At 42.8% G+C, this 21,526-nt stretch overlaps 1 protein-coding gene across 2 annotated transcripts; it reads left to right on the top strand.

The window, feature by feature from the left end:
• Positions 1–39: 39 nt before the first annotated feature.
• LOC138803707 (mitochondrial genome maintenance exonuclease 1-like) lies at positions 40–12,623 on the top strand. Of its 2 annotated transcripts, none has more exons than XM_069987776.1 (5): positions 40–142; positions 1,520–2,092; positions 6,053–6,269; positions 11,210–11,342; positions 11,708–12,623. In XM_069987776.1, the coding sequence occupies exons 2-5, from the start codon at positions 1,579–1,581 to the stop codon at positions 11,867–11,869; spliced, it is 1,026 nt and encodes a 341-aa protein (XP_069843877.1). In that variant the 5' UTR covers positions 40–142; positions 1,520–1,578; the 3' UTR covers positions 11,870–12,623. The 2 variants fall into 2 exon arrangements, with proteins under 2 accessions (XP_069843877.1, XP_069843876.1); XM_069987775.1 differs by lacking the exon at positions 40–142 and adding an exon at positions 157–309.
• Positions 12,624–21,526: the final 8,903 nt, after the last annotated feature.

Genomic DNA, 21,526 nt, shown 5'->3' with positions numbered 1-21,526 from the left:
AAATTTATTTGCTCAGCCCAAGCCCAAGATGGCGACGAGCAGTGACGTAGCAAGATCTCGTGAGAACAAGCACACGAGATTTGGAGACGCCCGCGCTTCCGCCTGAAGGCAGAGACTCCGCACCAAAAGCTTCTCGGAGCTGGTGAGCCAGGGGCTCAGAGGGTGGGGCGCGAGTGTCGCCGTGCATGCTGGGACTGCGTTGTCTGGGGGCGTGGCCTGGCTCGTGGGGAAAGCGCGGGAACGACAAAGTTCCGGTCCCCAGAAGCTGTTGGCGACCGCGGTTTTTGGCCAAACGGTGTGGCATCTCAGGTACAAACTGCTGCGGTAGCCTAGGTGTCTGTTTCTTCCTTATCCAAGCTCCCTCACGAGGTGCCTTCCCCGTCCTGTCCGTGTCGTTAGGTCCTCGTCTTGGCAGTGCGGTGTGCGCTCCTCGGGGATCACCATGGTGGATCTCGCTGACCGTTTATCCTCCCCGACCTGCCTCAAGTAACAGACCCTCCACAGGCTCCAGTTCCGTGTCTGTAAAGCGCTGTCCCAACGGTGCACGCCCTGGAGAAGGGCGAGGCCAAGCGAGATATGTCCCTAACCGAGGTGCGCGCGGGCGCACCCCACAACCGCACTGACCGGGCTGGTTTTGAACTCAGGATCCTGCTACTGTCTCAGTGTAGGAGTGTTGGATTAGAGGGGTGGGGCTAGGGGAGCACGCCTATCTGCAAAACGAGCTCCTTCAGTTTTACTGTGTTCGAGCATCACATTTCTTCAATTTAAGGATTGAGAGAGGCCGGGCGCTGATGGCTCACGCCTGTAATCCTAGCATCTCAGGAGGCTGAGATCTGAGGATCACAGTTCAAAGCCAGCCCGAAGATCTGAGAATCTTATCTCCAATAAACCACCAGAAAACCGGAAGTGGCGCTGTGGCTCATGTGTTAGAGGTACAGTGCTTGCCTAACATGCACAAAGCCCTGGGTTCGATTCTTCAGTATCACATAGACGGCCTGGAGTGGCCCTGTGGCTCAAGTGTAGAGTGATAGCCTTGAGCAAAAGAAGCTCAGGGACAGTGTCCATGCTGTGAGCTTATGCCCCAGGACAGGCAAAAAAATACAAAAAGAAGCCCAGGTAAAGTGCCCAGGCCCTTAGTTCAAGCCCCTGGACTGGCAAAAATAAAAACACTAGATTGGGAGAGTCTTGCACCAAGCTATCTATTAATGAATATCCTTCTAAATTCCCTTTTTTTTTTTTTTTTTTTTTTTTGCCATACTGGAGTGAACTCAAGGCCTTGCTAGGCAGGTGCTACATTCCTTCATACTTTTTTTTTTTTTTGGGGGGGGTCCGGTCATGGGGCCTGAACTCTGGTCCTGGGCGCTGTCCCTCAGCTCTTCAGCTCAAGGCTAGCGCTCTACCACTTGAGCCACAGCACCACTTTCGGCTTTTTCTTCATACTTTTGAATACAATTTTGATCTACAATTCCATGCTCATGCAGCTTTCAATTTACCTAACACCCCCTTTCTCTTTGAATAGGAATACAAAATCTAAAAGGATCTCTATCTTGCAAACTTTTGAGAAAAGTGAAAAAAAAAATGATGATGAAGGCATTTCAGACCATTTGTAAGCAGCTCAGAAGTTCAAAGAGTTTTACTGTAAGACAAGGCACTTTTGTGGATTTCTCTACTTCCTCTTATTCATATGTCAGGAAGAAAAAAAATCCTTATGAAGATGTGGACCAAGCAAAATATTCTCGATTAGTCAAGTCTGTCTTGTCATTTGGAGGCCTGGCCCAGACCCCAGAATCACTGTTGGAGGAAGATGCTTTACTCTATGGACCTGTGACTAAACATAAGCCTCCAAAACCAAAAGAGGAGGCAAAAGTTCCACAAAACTGGTTTCCTCTCTTCAATACAGAGAGAAGTGAAAAGCCAAATAAGCGTGATTCTTCAATTCCTTTGAAAATTCCTTTACAAAGGAAGGCAATACCAAGTGTGACCCGTGTACTTCAGCAAACCATGACATCAGAACAGATTTTCTTTTTGGAGAGGTGGAAAAAGCGGATGATTCTGGAACTGGGAGAAGATGGATTTGCAGAATATACTTCAAGTAATTCTCTTAATTCTGGTTATGTATGCCTATTTTCTTTTTTTTTTTTTGTCGGTCGTGGGGCTTGAACTCTGGGCCTGGGCGTTGTCCCTCAGCTCTTCAGCTCAAGGCAAGCACTCTACCACTTGAGCTACAGCGCCACTTCCGGTTTTCTGGTGGTTTATTGGAGATTGGAGTCTCAGGGTTCTTTCTTGCCCGGGCTGGCTTTGAACTGCCATCCTCAGATCTCAGCCTCCTGAGTAGCTAGGATTACAGGCGTGAGCCACCAGCACCCGGCTGTATACTTATTTTCTAAATCATAGAGCATTACTAGGAGTAAAGCTTTAAAAGGTAAACTAGTGAGAAACTACTGTCAACTAATTAGCATTAAATAGCACTTCATGTTTATCAACTTGCTTAATCCTCATGAAAATATTCTGAAACAAATATGATTATCCTCATAGGTGATACTAAAGTACAGAGATCAAGTAATTTTATGCATGAGATTTGAAGAACAATGGTGGTGCTTGCCTATAATTTCTGTACTCAGACAGGAGGATCTGAAATTTGCCTTACTTAGTGAAACTCTGTCTCAAAAATAACAAAACAAAAAAAATAGACTTATTGTAAACAGTACCAAAACAGAGCATTCATTAAAAAATTAAAAGCACACTTGCCCATGTAAGTATAATCCCTCTGTACAGTATTTTCACAATAAAAAAAAAGAAAAAAAATTAAAAGCACAGCTGGTAATGTGGCTTAGTGGTAGAGTGTTTGCCTAGCATGCATGAAGCCCTGGGTTCCATTCCTCAGTACCACATAAACAGAATGAGCTGGACATGGACCTGTGGCTCAAGTGGTAGAGTGCTAGCCTTGAGCAAAAGAAGCTAGGGACAGTGTCCAGGCCTAGGTTCAAGCCCCAGGACTGGCAAGAAAGTCATTTAAAGGTTTGTTTTTTTTGTTGGTGGTCATGTAGCTTGAACTTGGCTTGGGTGCTATCCCTCAGCTCTTCAGGTCAAGGCTAGCACTCTACCACTTGAGCCACAACACCAAATTCTGGCTTTTTCTGATTATGTGGTGCTGAGGAATCAAACCCAGGGCCTCATGCACTCAAGGCAAGCACTCTACCATTGAGCCACCTTCCCAGCCATTAAGATTTTTATGTTGCCTGCTTAGAGAGCAGTTAGATGGTTGTCACTAATAATATTAAGAAATTAAGGTACCAGTGACTAATTCCTGTAATCCTAGCTACTCAGGAAGCTGAGATTTGAGGATCACAGTTCAAAGCCAGCAGCAGCTCTTAAATCATTTGCTTTTAGTAAATTGAAACATGTTTAATGTTTTGAGCCCTAGATTGTAAAAGATCCTGAAATTTAGATTTCTATGTTTATGGTCACATATATGTGAAGAATCTAACCAGGATTTAGGTAGGTCTGCAGCAAGGAATTAATTTTCTATTTGTATAGCAGTAGATAGAAGGCTTTTTGTTTTCCTTTTTCTTCCTTTTTTTTCTTTCCTTTTTTGTGGTCTTGGGGATGGGAACAAGTGCTTCATGCATGCTAAGCAAGCACTCAACCTCTGAGTTGCATACCCAGCCCTTCCTGTTTTTAACATGTTTGTACTCTATTTCAGACTCGGGTGAGCACTAGATTTCTTCTCTAGGTTTTAATCCTACCAGTCTTAAAGTCCTTATGTGCCTTTCTTATGCAAATAATCTCAACTGAGCCAAGTATATGTGGAGTAGAATAATTAACGTCCTGAATTGAGTTCCTTTTTTTTATTGTTGTTGGTCTCAGTGCTTGAACTTGAGCAGTAGCGCCACTTCCGGTTTTCTGGTGGTTTATTGGAGATGAGAGTCTCATGGACTTTCCTGCCCAGGCTGGCTTTGAACCATGATCCTCAGACCTCAGCCTCGTGAGTAGCTAGGATTACAGGCGTAAGCTACTGGTGCCCGGCTGAGTTCCTTTTAACTCTCAAAGTATTTTCTCAGAATCAGTTCCATTTTTTTGTTAGTGGTAGAACTGACCTTTCAAAGTCTTTATGAGAAATACTTAACAAATACAAGGTGGTTTAACATGATATTGCCTCATTGAATAAAATTGTCCACCTCCCATTCTCCCAATATGAATATATCTTATTCTATTCCTATATGTGGCAAAAGGTGGGCTCTGAGTTTGACTCCCTTGTTCTACAGTGTGGTCAATTGGAAAGAAAAGACATTTCCAGGGTGCTGACCCACCCAGCCTTTTGCTTTTGGGCAAATCAGTATTACCAAGTAAGTTAGAAGGGCCTCATTCATTAAAATATGAATAATGGTTTTTATCTTGCTGGGTAGTTTTTTTTAATTTAATTTTTTTTTTGGTGGGGGGGTCCGGTCGTGGGGCCTAAATTCTGGGCCTGGGAGCTCTAAAGCTCAAGGCTAGCACTCTACCACTTGAGCCACAGCATCACTTCCAGCTTTTTTTCTTTTTGCTTATGTGGTACTGGGGAATCGAACCCAGGCCTCCTGCATGCAAGGCAAGCGCTCTACCACTGAGCCGCCTTCCCAGCCCCTGGCTGGGTAGTTTTAAAATTAAATAGTGTTTTAGTGCATGAGGGCCACTAGTTAGCCTAAGGTTCCTGCTTTCTCTCCTTCAACAGTCAAGTGAATATATATTATTTCTTGTGTTTATTAAATCTATTTGTGTTCTCTTTTCTTAATTTATAAGAATATAAAGAAAAAAATAATCCAGGATGTAGGAATTGTTTCAGTATATTCCAGCACTGAAAAAAAAAAAGGACAACAGTACAAATTCAGTTATTTTTAATTTGTGTGTACCTTGATTTTCATTCCTTTCCTGTCACTAATCCTGTTTGTAGGATTCCCTTATGTTCATAATTAAGTTTTGGTTGTTAAAAAGTACTAAACAAGCATAGTTCCCTTAATTTTAATTTTTAATGATTTTTATTACAGCTCCTTAGTCTGGGCTGGGAAGGTGGCTCAGTGGTAGAATGCTTGCCTTGCATGCATGAGGTTTGATCCTCAGCACCACATTAGAAAAGGCCAGAAGTGATCCTGTGGCTCAAGTGGTAGAGCACTAGCTGTGAGTTGAAGAGCTGAGGGACAGCGCCCAGGCCCAGAGTTCAAGCCCCACAACCGACCAAAAAAAAAAAAAAATAGTGCTATAGATGTGGTCCAATAGACCCCCAGGGCTTCAGTTCTAGCTTTAGCCTAATGTTATTAGAAATACTTCATTTTTGAACATTTCACTTAAAAACTATTCTAATCCCTTTAGTTTTTCAAAGTTTTCAGAAGAAGCTGAAATTTGCCAGGCATGGTGGCTTATGCCTGCTATCTCAAAACCCTGGAGCCTGAAATAGGAAGATGGAGAGTTCAAGACAGCATAGCTACAAAGTGAGAGCTAGTCTCAAAACATGCAAACTAAAAAGGTGCTAGGGATATAATTTAGTGGTATATAGCTTGCCTAGCATGCAAATGGCCCTGGATTCAATTCCTAGTGATAGAGGAGGTGAGGGGGAAAAAAAATGGAAGTGGCATTATGGCTTAAAGTGGTAGAGTGCTAGCTTTGAGCAAAAAAGCTCAGGGACAGTGCCCAGGCCCTGAGTTCAAGCCCCATGACCAACAAAAAAAAAAACAACCAAAACTAAAATTTGGTGTCTGAAGAGTTGCCACTTGAGTGGTATAGAGTTTGCCTAGCATACATGTAGCCCTGGGTTCATTCCTTAGTACACTTAAACAGAAAAGGCCAGAAGTAGTACTGTGGTTCAAGTGGTAGAGTGCTAGTCTAGAGCAAAAAGAAGCCCAGAAAGAGTGCCCAGGCTCTTGAGTTCAAGCTCCAGGACTGGCAAAAAAAAAAAAAGTTAATACTTAAAGGTAATATTTGTCTTAAGTTTAATTTTGTTCCTTTTTTAGAGCATTTGGTTTTTAGAATTAGGTTTGGCTTTTCTTCTTTTTTTATTTTTCCTTGACTTTCTTTTCAGACAACTTTTTACAAGGGAAACAGTTCCATGAAGCCTTGGAAAGCATACTTTCACCCCAAGGGAACTTAAAAGAGAGAGATGGAAATCTCCAATGTGGTTATATTGAAAGTGTCCGGCATATCTTGAAAGATATTAGTGGCGTACTCGCTCTTGAAAGTGCTGTTCAACATGAGACCTTAAAGTATGTTGGTCTGCTGGACTGTGTGGCTGAGTATCAGTAAGTATGAGTTTGTTTCCATCATAGTATGGCTGTGAATTAATGGCAGCTGGGACAGATGGTGCCTGGTTCAGACACTTTTTCTCATAATCCCTGTTTCAACGTATGTACAGGAACTATGTATAGGCACTGCCTCTTGAAAGTGAAACCTGTACGTGGGCGCTAGTGCCTCATGCCTGTAATACTAGCGACTCAGGAGGCTGAGATTTGATGATCATGGTTCAAAGCCAGCCAGGCAGGAAAGTCCGTGAGACTCTTAAATCCAAAAATTACTCAGAAAAAGCCAGAAGTGGAACTATGGCTCAAGTGGTAGAGCACTAGTCTTGAGCACAGAGAGGCTCAGGGACAGAGCCCAGGCCCTGAGTTCAAGCCCCAAGACCAGGGGGAAAAAAAGTGAAACCTATATACTCTAGGTAAAATAATTGGGAATCTGGTGAAGGTAAGGACAGGCCTGGGGGAAAGCCACATAATTCCTGGTGAAGAAAAAGTATACTTTTCAACATACTTAGCATGGCCTATCTTCCCCTTTCCTCAAGAAAGATACCAGCATTAAAAGCCAGTTCAAGTTCTTCATTTTCATTCCCTTTTTCTCGGGTTGTTGGTTGGTTATTTTTCCTGTTTTCTTAAAGATCATACCATTGTCCATTAGCCTTGAAAATCAACTCTCTTCCTGGCTTTCTTGGAGTGTTTGATATGATAAGAACTCTAAACTTACTAAAGCTTCCTGCAGATTTTAAATTTCTGCTGTTACTGTTTTTCCCAGTTACTCCAGATTTCATGGGTAACTCTAGCCTGATAGATAACCCCTGTTCCACAGAAAGCATGTGAGCAATAACAACAGGATAAGGAAAAAAGACTTTGTGTAACCCTTGGAGCTCTAGTTAAAATTTAAGCTAAAAAAGGGTAGAGGGGGCTGGGAATGTGGCTTAGTGATAAAGTGCTTGCCTAGCATCCTTGAAGCACTGTGTTTGATTCCTGGATACCACATAAACAGAAAAAGCTGGAAGTAGTGCTGTAGCTCAAAGTGGTAGAGTGCTAGCCTTGAGCAAAAGAAGCCCAGACACAGTGCCCAGGCCCTAAGTTCAAGCCCTAGGACTGACCCCACACACACACACCCTCCCCCAAAAAAAGAAAGAAAAGATTGCCAGGGCTAGGGTTATATCTTAGTGATGATATGTGCTTAGTACACACAAGGCTCTGGGTTTGATCTCTAGCCTCATATTCATCCTCAAACTTGAGTGTACACACACAGAGAGATTCAATCACACACAAATCGACAGTACTCATTAGTATAGAGACTTGAAAATACCTACAGTTTTGGGGCTGGGAAGGTGGCTCAGTGGTAGAGTGCTTGCCTTGCATGCTCGAGGCCCTGGGTTCAATTCCTCAGCACCACATAAGCAAAAAGAAAAAAGCCGGAAGTGGTGCTGTGGCTCAAGTGGTAGAGCGCTAGCCTTGAGCTGAAGAGCTGAGGGACAGCGCCCAGGCCCAGAGTTCAGGTCCCACGACCGGACCCAAAAAAAAAGAAAAGAAAATACCTACAGTTTTGAAGCATAGCTACCTTGTATCTGGAAAAATAGCCTGTTTGGCTGCCCTTTAGCCAAGGGAACTATGTAGTCCATCTATCCATGACTTATAATTGCCTTATTTCAATTTTAATGTAGCCTTATTCTCCAAGATACTTTTTTAAGTTCCTGATTGACAAATAGTAATTATAGTTACATATATGGAGCATAATACTTTTTTGTGGATTTTGGGTTTTTTTGTTTTTGTTTTTGAACTCTGGGTCTGAGCACTCTCCTCAGCTCTTTAGCTCTTTTTTTCTTCTTTTTTTTTTTAATTGTGAAAATACTGTACAGAGGGGTTACAATTCATGGGCAAGATAATGAGTACATTTCTTATCAAGTATTGTAGCCTCCTCCTTTGTTTCCCCTTCCCATCCCTTCCCATCCTCCTCCCCAGCCACCTACCCAATCCTCCCCCCCCCCAAAGTTGTTAAGTTCTTTTTCGACATAACAACTTGTACATCTCATAGTTGCAATGGGTCTACCTGTATCCCTATTTAAACGATTTGTTTTTTCCCTTCCCCTCCACAATTTATACCAACATCATATACAGTGAAAGCAGGGGTTGTACTGTGGGGGAGGGACATACAAAACAACAAAGAAATATCTTATAAATGTGTTAGAAACAATTGCATGAAAGAAAAAAACATTTGAATACCTATCTTAGGGTTCATTTCCCTAACATCAAAAGCTCTTTAGCTCTTGAGCCACATTACCACTTCTGGTTTTCTGGTGGGGTTTTTTTTGGGGGGAGAGGGGGAGGCAATACGAGTTTCATGGTCTTTCCTGCCTGGACTGGCTTTGAACCACAATCCTCAGATCTCAGCCTCCTGAGTAGCTAGGATTACAGGCATGAGCATGAACCACCAGCACCCAGCTAATATGTTTATATATATATTATATATTAACATCTGTCACCTCACCATTTTTTGTAGTGTTAATTTTTATTCTCTTAGTAACTTAAATCTATAATACCTTGTTACTAACTATAGTCACCATACAACTTAGTAATTTAAGATTACTAAAACTTAAATTCCTCCTGCCTTTTGAAAGGTATCTCTTCCCTTCCCTCACTTTGTCTCCAGCCTCTGGTAACCACTATTCTACTCTTCTATTTTCACTTTCTTTTTTTTTTTTGGGGGGGGGGGGGCTTGAACTCTGGGCCTGAGTGCTGTCCCTAAGCTCTTCAGCTCAAGGCGAGCGCTCTACCACTTGAGCTACAGTGCCACTTGCGGTTTTCTTCTGGTGGTTTATTGGAGATAGAAGTCTCACGGTCTTTCCTGCCCGGGCCGGCTTTGAACCGCGATCCTCAGATCTCAGCCTCCTGAGTATCTAGGATTACAGGCGTGAGCCACCAGCGCCCAGCTTCACTTTATGTTCTGAATATAAGAGACATCATAGCCAAGCACTAGTGGCTCACACCTGTAATCCTAGCTACTAAGAAGGCTGAGATCTGAGGATTGCAGTTCAAAGCCAGCCTGGACAGGAAAGTCTGTGAGACTCTCTATCTCCAATAAACCACCAGCTCAAGTGGTAGAGCACTACCCTTGAGCTGAAGAGCTGAGAGACAGCACCCAGGCCCAGAGTTCAAGCCCCACAATGACAAAAAGAGAGAGAGAGACTGACATCATGAAGTATTGATATTTCTGTGCCTAGGTTGTTTAACTCCGCACACTGTCCTCTAGGTTTCTCTATATTGCCCTCCAATCCCTTTGATGTCTACAGTTGGCAAGTATAAGACCCTACTGGAATGCAGGAAGTAGGAAAGAGCATCTTCTCTTTTTTTTTTTTTTTTTTTTTTTGGTCGGTTGTGAGGCTTGAACTCTGGGCCTGGGCGCTGTCCCTGTGCTCTTCAGTTCAAGGGCTCTTCAGTTCAAGGCTAGAGCTCTACTGCACACTTCCAGTTTTCTAGTGGTTTATTGGAGATAAGAGTTTCACGGACTTTCCTGCCCGGGCTGGCTTTGAACCACAATCCTCAGATCTCAGCCTCCTGAGTAGCTAGGATTACAGGCGTGAGCCAAATCCCGGCTGAGCCTTTGATTTTTGAGGAAGAGGGTTTTCTGGTTGTGGTGGTGGTGGTAGTTTTTTTTTTTTTTTTAATAGGTACTGCAGCTTGAACCAGGGCCTTAGATTCTCACTCCCACTAACAGCTGATGCTCTACCAGTTGACCCACCTCTGTGGTTATTTAGAAACTGGAGTCTGGATTTATCTGCCAAGGCTGGCGCCAAACCAAAATTCTCAAATTTCAGCTTCATGAATATGTTATAGACATGAGCCACCAGTGCCTGCAGCAAAAGAACTTTTTGAGTGACATAATGTATAATCCTTCATGATGGAGACTTTGCTGCTGATAGTGAGCTTCTGATAGTTGATAGGAAAATCAACCAAAGCTGGGCTTTGGTGGCTCTGTAATCCTAGATACTCAGGAAGCTGAGATCTGAGGATTGTGGTTCAAAGCCAGCCCAAACAGGAAATTCCAGTAAACCGCTCAGAAAACCAGAAGTGGTGCTGTGGCTCAAGTGGTAAAGCACTGGCCTTGAGCTGAAGAGCTGAAGGATAGTGCCCAGGCCCAGAGTTCAAGCCCCACGACCCACAAAAAAAAAAGAAGAAGAAAAGAAAAATCAACCAAGACAAAGCCAGGCACTGATGGCTTATGCCTGTAATCCAAGCTACTCAAGAAGCTGAGATCTTAGAATGGTAATGCAAAGCCAGCCCTGGTAGGCAAAATTGCTCATGGGCAGCGCCTAGACCCTGAGTTCAAGCCACTAGGACAACCAAAATAAAACAAAAATCAAAATCAACCAAAATGATGATAGGTGTAATTTCAATTCATGACAGTTGTTAAAGGGTGCCCAAGAAATCCTAGTTAATTTTCAGAAAATTTAGAAATTTGAACTGCAGAAAAGTTATCTCCCCACATTCCCATATTTGACATTTTTAAAGGTATACTTTGGAAAGTATTTTCCATCATAACACCCCTCATTGGCTCATTACCTACCTGAGGAAGGGATCAGAAGGAAAACAGCATCGCACCTCTCCCTCTCTCCCTTCTTTTTTCTTCCTTTCTTCCTTTGTTTTTCGTGTGTGTGTGTGTGTGTGTGTGTGTGTGTGTGTGTGTGTGTGTGTGTGTGTGTGTGTGTGTGTGTGTGTTGCTATGGGTACAAGTCTGAGCCTCATGCATACTGGAAAAGCACTTGTTCCTCAATGAAGGCTTTCTGCACTAATCCTAAGTAAAGCCCATTTGGAAAGTGGAAAATAGAAGTAGCTGTCATTGAGTGACTAGAACTAAACAATGCATAAAAAGGAGAATTACCCTAGTAGAGTTTTTCAGTTTGAAATGTTACCTACAAAGACTTCCTTTGGTTTTTCTTTAGGGGCAAGCTGTGTGTGATTGATTGGAAGACATCAGAAAAGCCAAAGCCATTTATCCGAAACACGTATGACAACCCACTACAAGTTGTGGCATACATGGGTGCCATAAATCATGATGCCAACTACAGTTTTCAGGTCAGAAGACTGTTTGCTTTACTTAATACTTACTTACAGCTATATAACTCTTTATGGTTTTTACTCTATTTTTATCCAACTGCTGACTCTGTTCCTTGTTCTTCTTTTTTTGTCCTCTCTTCCTGTGCTGCTTTTTTTAATAGCTCCTTAATGAGCACAGAACATTCTTCATTGTTTTATCTGTCATCTTTGTATTCTCATATGTCCCAGTATAGTCTTTTATCAACCAACCTGAAAAATTGAATTTGGAGATATTATTGTAGATTGTTTAGTCCTGAGCTTATTTGCTCTGGAGCATGAAAGAAATGAACCTACACTCTAGATATACTATTTCTATATTGGAATCGCCCTGTGTTTCTTTCTAGGTTCAGTGTGGCTTAATTGTGGTGGCCTACAAAGATGGATCCCCTGCCCATCCACATTTCATGGATACAGAGCTATGTTCCCAGTACTGGATCAAGTGGCTTCTTCGCCTAGAAGAATATGCAGAGAAGGAAATGAGCCAAACTATTCAGAAACCAGATTAGGAGGCAGGACATTACTTAGAAGTATTTAGTACTTTCTCACTGCTTCAAGAGATAGATTGCAGTTCATTGTGTTCTGAAAATAGAGGTGCTACTGAATTTGAAAGCTACATTGACACAGCAGAAGTATTAATTCGTTGAATTTCACTGAAAAGGTTGAAAAGCTACAGAAGCCTAGATTTTAAGAGCCAAAAGTCAGTGCATGTAATACTAGAGGTAGCCATGCTACCTCTGACTATTACTTACCTGAAAAGGGGGCAAGCAGGATTGGCAGTTACTTCCTTGAAGACTATTATGTTCTTGGCCGGATGCCCAGGCTTTGAATTGAGATTGGGAGGCAATGAGGCTTGTTGTGCCAAGCATTTTCCCAGGGCTCTCAGGCCGAGAAGGAGCTATGCACCTCTGGAGTGTGTATAAAGGGAAAACTCATCAGCTGATCAACACTGCCAACACCATTTTCTAAAATAGGTTTTGCATTTTGGGGTTCCATATTGTTGCAGTTAGTAAGCTAAATTTAGTTTTAACACTAACTACATGCATATATGATTAGCCTGGAGTAAACATTGCTTTCTGGAAGTAACATCATTGGCAGTATCCCACCCTTTGCTTACCAGAAGTAGTGAGGGCCAATGTGAAAATCATCACAGGGGGTTCAGTTGCTGTTTCTGGTGCTAGTCAATAGATACGTACATGGAAAAGGTTTATCACTCATGGAATTTTTCATCTCTAAGGACCACTAATAAAATAATTATTTTTTTCTTGTGTTTGATATGTAATAAAAGTTCTTAGTTATCCTGGGTTTGGGAAACAAGTAAAAACACCCCCCTGGGAAAGAGCCTTCTGTTTCACAAAGTAAGTCCAGATCCATTTGCATGATAGTTGCTAACTTTTAAAAGGTAGACTGATACATCACTTTTTCATTATTATAAGAAAAGATGAATAATGAGGCTTTGGTCTTATTGAAATATATGTTTTTTGGTTTTTGTTCTTCTTTTGTGTTTTGGTCAGTCACGGGTCTTGAACTCTGGGCCGGGTGCTATCCTTCAGCTCTTTAGTTCAAGAGGAGCACTCTACCATTTGAGCCACAGTGCCACTTCCAGTTTTCTGGTGATAAGAGTCTCATGGACTTTCCTGCCCTGGCTGGCTTTGAACCGCGATCCTCAGACCTCAGCCTCCTCAGTAGCTAGGATTACAAGTATAATCCTGGAACTTTTTTGAACTTCGTTATTTTATTTTTGATGGTGCCGGGTTTCAAACCCAGAGCATCACACATGCTGGGTTTTACTGAGCTGTACTACCCAGTCTCTGTACTTTGTGTTTCTGTTTCTTTTGGCAGTACTATGGTTTGAACTCAGGCCCATGCTTCTTAAGCAGATGCTCTGCTGCTAAGTCCATTTGTGCTGTTTACTTTTATCATAGGGTCTTGCTTGTAGCCCAGACATACGGATCTCTGTCCTTCTATTTTAGCCTTCCTACCGTAGCTGAGACAACAAGCACACACCACCCTGCCCGTTTTTTATCTTTAAGATAGTCTCCTCACTTGCCTGTGGGTCAGGCCTGTAATCCTAGCTACGCAGGAAGTTGAGATCAGTGTTATAGCTGAAGTGGTAAAGTACCAGCCTTGAGCAAAAACCCTCAGGGACAGCCCCCAGGCCCTGAGCCTGATCAAGCTTCACAACCTAAACACACATACTCTGGAGTCTCCAGCTGGCCTGGAACCTTGATCCTCCCAATCTCAACCTCCTAAATAGGATTATGGGCATGAAACAAATTTTTTTTTTTTTTTTTTTTTTTTTTTGCCGGTCATGGAGCCTGCACTCTGGGTCTGGGCCCTATCCCTCAGCTCTTTAGCTCAAGGCTAGCGCTCTACCACTAGAGCCACAGCACCACTTCCGGCTTTTTCTGTTTATGTGGTGCTGAGGAATCGAACCCAGGGCCTCATGCATGCAAGGCATGCACTCTACCACTGAGCTACCTTCCCAGCCCGAACCAAAAATTTTTATTGTAAAGATGGTGCACAGAGTGGTTACAGTTATGTAAGTCAGGTAGTGAGTACATCTCTTTTTGAGCAGTGTCACCTCCCTCTAACTTGTTTTTAAATTTTGCTATTGGCCCCATAGATTATTGAGATCTATGTAAGTGCAAGTGAAGCATCCTCAGCAAGTTCTCAACCATGGTCACTGACAAGTGTTAGTGGAGGACAGGAGAGTTGAGGGACTTCTGCATCTGCTCAATACGTTTCTGCATTTATGTGTATATTTTTTCAAGTAGCATATGTCCCTAAAGTCCATAATTTTTCAAGTCAAAAATATAGTAAGGCCAGGTGCCCATGGCTCACACCTGTAATCCTAACTACTCAGGAGACTGAGATCTGAAGATCACCTTTCCAAGCCAGCCAGGGCAGGAAAGTCCCTGAGACTCTTATCTCCAATTAACTACCAGGAAAACCAGAAGTAGTGCTGTGGCTCAAGTAGTAGAGCATTCGCCTTTAGCTGAAGAGTGCAGCAACAGCGCTCAGGCCCAGAGTTCAAGTCCCACAACCAACAACAACAACAAAAAAATTAGAGTAAGACTAGCCAGGCACCAGTTGTCCATTCCTGTCATCTTAGCATTCTGGAAGTTGAGGTAGGAGAATCACAAGTTCTAGACCAGCCTGGGCTATAAAGGGCTGTTAGTCTCACTTTAATCCTGTTCTATTGGAATAATAAGCATTTACCTCAGACATTAATCTTCAGAAAATTTCATAAGAGAGACGCTCAGAGGAGTCTGACCAGGAAGATGTGGTCAGTACAGCGATGAAGCCACATCCCCGGTAGGCTTCCTGGGACCACTCAGCCAGGGCCCACCATCTTCTAACTATTCTGATACTCCTAGATCTCACCAATTGAAGGCATAGAAGTAGAAAGCCAAATCAGGATTTGTAAATGGGTCTGTTTGTCAAGAATTAGTATATGAGCTAGGCACTGGTGGCTCATGCCTGTCTAGCTACTCAGGAGGCTAAGATCTGAGGATCACAGTTAAAGCCAGCCAGGGCATAAAGTCCATGAGACTTATCTCCAATTAACCACCAAAAAGCCGGAAGTGGTGCTGTGGCTCAAGTAGTAGAGCATGTGCCTTGACCTGAAGAGCTCTGGGACAGCACCCAGGCCTAGAGTTCAAGCCTCACTACCGGGAAAAAAAAAAAAATAGTATATGAAAGTAGTTTTTGAGTATCACATTTTCCTCTAAGTGGCATATTAAAATCAAGTGACATGAAAAGGTTTGCAATAAGAAGAGGTTTTCTAAGGGTTTTTTGTTTTTCTGTTGCTCTTAGACTGTCTCACAGCAAAACAAGATGTAGCCTTGGGGTCTCCAGTTTTGAGACAAAGCTAACTGCATTTCATTTTCTGATGCAATTCAGGCTGGAGGATTTAGCTCCAATAGAACACTAACTGGCATGCACAGGCTCAGCTCCATCCCCAGCACTGCAAAAACAAACTGATGCAATTCTACTCAACACATTTAACTAGCATCCAACAAAAGCTTTGAAGCTGGCACTTTAGACCAGTTTTCAGTTTCTTTAAAAACGGAAAAACAAAAACACCTACAATATTTCCTCCCTTTAGACGTGGCCTCTTTTGGGAGCTACTAGCCTATAACAATCCAAGAACATTAACCTCTATGAACCTATCCTAATCCTAGGAAAACTCGATAACATGTAACACTCAGTTTCACATGTGTTGACTTTAGTAAATACAGGCAGAACTATTAGTTGAAAGTCAGTGTTTCTAGGTAACCAATTTGCCTACCAGCTTTAAAAGCAGAGAGGGGTAATTTGTTTTAATCACTGCAGCTTTCCACCTGAACAATTAAACATTTGATTATAACCTACTCTTTTCTCCCTCGACAAATAGAAAAGTAAAGCAAGGGAATAGTTAGAACTTCTATTTTTAAACAAATACTGAAGTTGTTTTGAGCCAATACTTAAAGAAAAAAATACATATTTTTGCCAATCCTGAGGCTTGAACTCAGAGCCTGTGCATTGTCCCTGAGCTTCTTTGGCTCAAGGCGAGCACTTATGGCTTTTTCTGTTTATGTGGTACTGAGGAATCAAACCCAGGGCTTCATGCATGCTAGGCAAACACTCTACCACTAAGCCACATTCCTAGCCCAAGAAAAATATTCTTCCAGTCAGTCCTAAGTAAGAGACAGAACTGACCATTCTGGCCCCAGAAGCCTGAAAGTTAAGCAGAGATGTACTTCTGCAGGTCTAAATATAATGGAAAGGGAACTTGAAAGAATCTCTTTGGTTAGATGCCCCTGATTGAACAAAACCTTTGCATATTGCCTTGGCAGTAACAGTTGGCAGGCTTGAAGAATGTTTTTGTGAAGATCCAGTCATAAAATGACATCTGGGTTACGGTTTGAGTTTTTTCTTTTCTGCTGAAGCAGTAGATTGATAATAAGGTGATACATATAAAGTCAATAGAACATTATAGATTAAAGCCCTTGTGTTTGTTTCTCTAACCCATTTTCCCCTCCCCTGGAGGAAGATACCAGCATGAATTTGGTAAGTTTTACTTTCTACATTTTTAGTTTTTAGTTACTTTATACCCACTTTTGTTTTTCCTCTTTTTTTTTTTTTGGCCAGTCATGGGGCCTGAACTCTGGGCCTGGGCACTGTCCCACAGCTCTTTAGCTCAAGAGCTCTACCACTTGAGCCACAGCACAGTTCTGGCTTTTTCTGTTTATGTGGTGCTAAGGAATCAAACTCAGGGCCTCATGTATGCAAGGCAAGCACTCTACCACTGAGCTACCTTCCCAGCCCCTGTTTTTCCTCTTGCAATACTGATAAGCAAACCCAGGGCTTCTTACATTCTAGACTAGTCCTCTACCACTGACTGAGCTACATCCCTAATCCTTAACATTGTTTTTGAGTTATATTCAGATTGAGCACGTCTAGACATAGTACATTGGGGTCTGGTTTTTGTTTGTTTGTTTGTGGTACTAGAGACTGAACTCAGGGCTGCTAGCAGTGCATTGATTTTAATTTTTTGCAGCATTCCCTCATTCTTCAGTATCAAGCCCATAGACTAACAGTGTTTTAAAGTCTGGCACAATGGCTCACGCCTGTAATCCTAACCACTCAGGAGGCTGAGATCTGAAGATCACAGTTAAAAGCCATCCCAGGCAGAAAAGGCATGTGAGACTCATCACCAATTAACCCTTCAAAAATGGCTCAATGGTAAAGCTCTAACCTTGGAGTATAAAGAGGCTCAAGGACAGCACCTTGGCCCCAAATTCAAGCCCCAGAACTGACAAAAAAACAAACACACACACACACACAAAAACCTTTTATTTCTGCAGACTACCACTTGAGCTACAGCGCCACTTCCAGTTTTCTGGTAGTTTATTGGAGAAAGGAGTCTCACAGTCTTTCCTGCCTGGGCTGGCTTTGAACTGTGATCCTCAGATCTCAGCCTCCTGAGTAGCTAGAATTACAGGCGTGAGCCACCAGCGCCCAGCTTTTTTTTTTTTTTCCTAGTCCTGGGGCTTAAACTCTGATCTTGGGCACTATCCCTGAGCTTTCGTGCTGAAGGCTAGAGCACAACACTTTAGCTGCAGCTCTACCTGTAGGGGTGTGTGTGTGTTTAATTGGAGATAAGAGTCTTGCAGACCTTCTGCTCAGCTGACTGTGAACTGTGATCCTCAGGTCTCAGCCTCCTGAGTAACAAGTATTACAGGCATGAGCCACCTGTGCCCAGCTACAAGACCTCCTCTTGCTGTAGTTCACACCTTGAACATTGCTGCCAAATTCCTCTCTGAAATGATGATAACAACTTACATTCCCATAAAAACCGTCTGAAACTTCAGAGTTTTCCACATATTGATTAACACAAGAAAATATAAGACTCTCTCCACTCTACCCTCCCCTAAACTGTTGGAAACAGTTCAATCTGTTATTTGGAACACTATTAGTGCTTGCAGGAAATATGCTTTAAAACAGGATTGCCATCTAGTGGTGGAAGTAATACATTGCCCCTATGGGGAAAAAGCCAAGAACAGGTAATTTGGGCATTTTGGTTGTTAACAACTCTGGTTTGATGGCTTGTTTTCCTTATTGTATGTTGTTTGTTTTTTAGACAAAGCCCTGCTATATACAGACTTCAAGCTTGGTCATCCTACTGCCTCAGCTTCCCAAGTGTGCCATCCTCTGGTCTGCATAAAACCAACTAAATGAGAATTTTCCATGATTTATTTTCTCATTTTAGGCCACTTCTACCATGATGACCTGGTCTTTTGCTCTCAGTTTTCAAATGAAGGAAGTCCTGTAAGCCCATTAAGGCCTAATCTTTTAGCCAATTTGTCTAGGCCACTGCTTAGAAAAGAGTAAGATAAATTTGGAATGGGGCTAATTGCTAAACTGGCAAGAGACTGCAGCTTCACTAGGGTGGCCTTACTTTGAAAAATACTCAATCTCCACTGGAGAGATGGTAATGCGCATGTCACTGCTAGCCACAAAGAACTAAGCTGAGCCTGCGCATATGAATTCAATTAACATCTTTCCAAATTGGCCTTTGATACAGAGATTTTTTTTTTTTAATGCAAGGCCTGGGTGTTGGGTATTGTCCCTATGCTCTTTGCTGGAGGCTAGTACTCTACCACTTTTATTTTTTTTATTTATTTATTTTTTTTTTTGTCGGCCGTGGGGCTTGAACTCTGGGCCTGGGCGCTGTCCCTCAGCTCTTCAGCTCAAGGCGAGCGCTCTACCACTTGAGCTACAGCGCCACTTCCGGTTTTCTGGTGGTTTATTGGAGATAGGAGTCTCACGGTCTCTCCTGCCCGGGCTGGCTTTGAACCGCGATCCTCAGATCTCAGCCTCCTGAGTAGCTAGGATTACAGGCGTGAGCCACCAGCGCCCGGCTACTCTACCACTTTTAGCCACAGGGCCACTTCTGGCTTTCTGGTGGTTAACTGGAGCTAAAAATCTCACAAACTTCCCCGCCTGGACTGGCTTTGAACTGTGATCCTCATATCTTAACCTCACAACTATCTAGGATTACAGGTATAAGCCACCAGCACCTAGCTGATAGAGACTTTTTTTTTGCCAGTCTTGGGGCTTAAACTCAGGACTTAGGCACTGTCCATGAGCTTCTTTTGCTCAAGGCTGGCACTCTACCACTTGAGCCACAGCTCCACTTTTGGCTTTTTTCTGTTTGTTTTTTTTGTTTTTGTTTTTTTTGGGAGGGGTCCGGTCGTGGGGCCTGAACTCTGGGCCTGGGCGCTGTCCCTCAGCTCTTCAGCTCAAGGCTAGCACTCTACCACTTGAGCCACAGCACCACTTCCAGCTTTTTTCTTTTTGCTTATGTGGTGCTGAGGAATCGAACCCAGGGCTTCATGCATGCAAGGCAAGCACTCTACCACTGAACCACCTTCCCAGCCCCTTTTCTGTTTATTTGGTACTGAGGACTTGAACCCAGGGCTTCATACATGCATTCAGGCAAGGCAAGAACCACAAAGCCACATTCCCAATCCCTGGTAGACATTTTAAAAGATCTGGTTGATTGGTTGGTTTTGCTGATATTAGGACTTGAACTCAGAGCCTCAAGCTTTTGCTTGCCTTGCTTGCTCAGATCTGCAGCATGTTCATGAAAGGTAAGAGTATAAAAAGCAATGTTGCTTTATGCCTTTAAATATTTCACTAAATTAACAGTATACTAAAAATTAAAAAGAGAAAAGAAAGACCAAACACAGTAATTAAAGGTCATCTGTACTTAGAAATATTCATTCCTTCCAATCTAGACTGTCCTACTACCAGCCTTATACCCATTTCTAAGCTTTTGTTTGTACTGCTGCCTTTGCCTAAAATAACTTCCTTCCTCCCTTTGTTCAGCCATATCTTAACTGACAGTGCTTGGGTCTGAACTCCATCCTACTTATGTCTAGCCCAAAGTCTTACAAAGGAAACAAGATGACATAGAATAGGAAGCAGAAGTGTGTTGTAAGTCACTTAACCTCTTCTTGCCTGTTTCCTCATTGTACTAGCTTCACTATTGGAAAACTAACATGAAAAGATGTGTGCCAATGCTGAACATGCTATAAGCACCAGGAAATATTTGTTCTTCCTTGAAAGAATTGTTTTTTTCATTGCTGATGTTTGAGGGAGGGCTTTTATGTGTCCTGGGGCTTGAACTCAGGGCCTTGGCACTATTACTGAGCTTTTTTGTTCAAGGCTGGCTCTCCTACTTGAGCCACAACTCCACTTCTGTCTGGTGTTTTTCATGGTTAATTGGAGATAAGGGTCTCATAGAACTTTTCTGTCCAGGCTGGCTTCAAACTGTGAACCTCAGACCTAAGCCTCCTGAGTAGCTAGGATTATATACATGAACCAGTTCATATTGGTTCTTTTTTTTCCCTTGTAAGTCATAGGGCTTGAACTCTGGGCTTGGGTGCTGTCTCTGAGCCCTTCAGCTCAAGGTTAGTGCTCTACCACTTTGAGCCACAGTGCCAATTTCCGGTTTTCTGGTGGCTAATTGGAAATAAATAAGAGTCTCATGGACTTTCTTGCTCAGGCTGGCTTTGAACCACAGTTCTCAGATCTCGGCCTCTGAGTAGCTAGGATTACAGGCCTGAGCCACCTGCAGCAGGCTCACTGTGATTCTTATTTGTGTTCTGCCTTCTTTTACTTCACCTTTTCGGTTGTGCAAAAAGACCCGGGGGTCAAATAGTTCATTAGAGACGTAGTAGTTTGCATTTGTCAGCTAAGAGGCTGTATTTGGCTAAGAGGCTGTGAGCTCACTTGTGAACCAAGTGACTTAAAAGGTATATATAGAACTAGACCTGCCAGTGGAGTGGAACTAGGACTTGTGAGGAAGAGAAGGGACATGATTCTGAACAATCATGGGATTACGAATTAGACTGTGGGTATTAGGAAGGGTTCTCTAGAGAGACAGAAGCAAATAGGACATACAGACATGGATATATGAGAAGATTTATTAGGGAGCTGGCTCACATGATTATAGAGGTTGAGAATCTCACATTGTGCCCTATAGAGGCTGCAGGGGCCTGGTAGTTTGGCTCCATTCAGTCTCAGGTTGAAAGACATTGGGGCAAGTCCTGGAGATCAGAGCCAGAGAACCTAGAGTTCTGATGTCCAAAGGCAGCAGAAAGGTGCCTTAGGTCCATCAAAGAAAGCAATTTTGCTTTTGCTTTGCCTTTTCTGGTGGTTTTTTTTTCTCAATCCTTCAGCCAAGTTTGCAGTCTTTCCTCTCCCAGCACACACACACACACACGCACACGCACACACACATTGGATATTGGATGAAGGGGATCTTCCTTGGTTTACTGATTCAAATGCCAAGTTTTTTTTTCCCTCCAGAAGCACCTCCACAGACACCCTGAAATAATGCTTTATCAGCTGCCTTGGAATTCCTTAATTCCACTAAACTGACACCTAAAACAAAGACTGTGTAATTCATTTCCTCACCCAACAAATGTGGAAACTGGGGCTCAGAAGCTTTTGCTAAATTCTGTGGATCACTTGAGTAAAGTCGGGTGCTGTTAGCTCACATCTGTAATCCTAGCTACTCAAGAGGCTGAGATCTGATGATCATGGTTTGAAGCCAGCCCAGGCACAAAAGTCCATGAGACTCTTATCTCCAACAAGCTACTTAGAAAAAG

This window comes from Dipodomys merriami, unplaced genomic scaffold, assembly GCF_024711535.1.
Source record: "Dipodomys merriami isolate MVZ:Mamm:240054 unplaced genomic scaffold, mDipMer1.0.p SCAF_346, whole genome shotgun sequence".
Taxonomy (NCBI): Eukaryota; Metazoa; Chordata; class Mammalia; order Rodentia; family Heteromyidae; genus Dipodomys; species Dipodomys merriami.
This window is presented reverse-complemented; position numbering and strand designations above follow the sequence as displayed.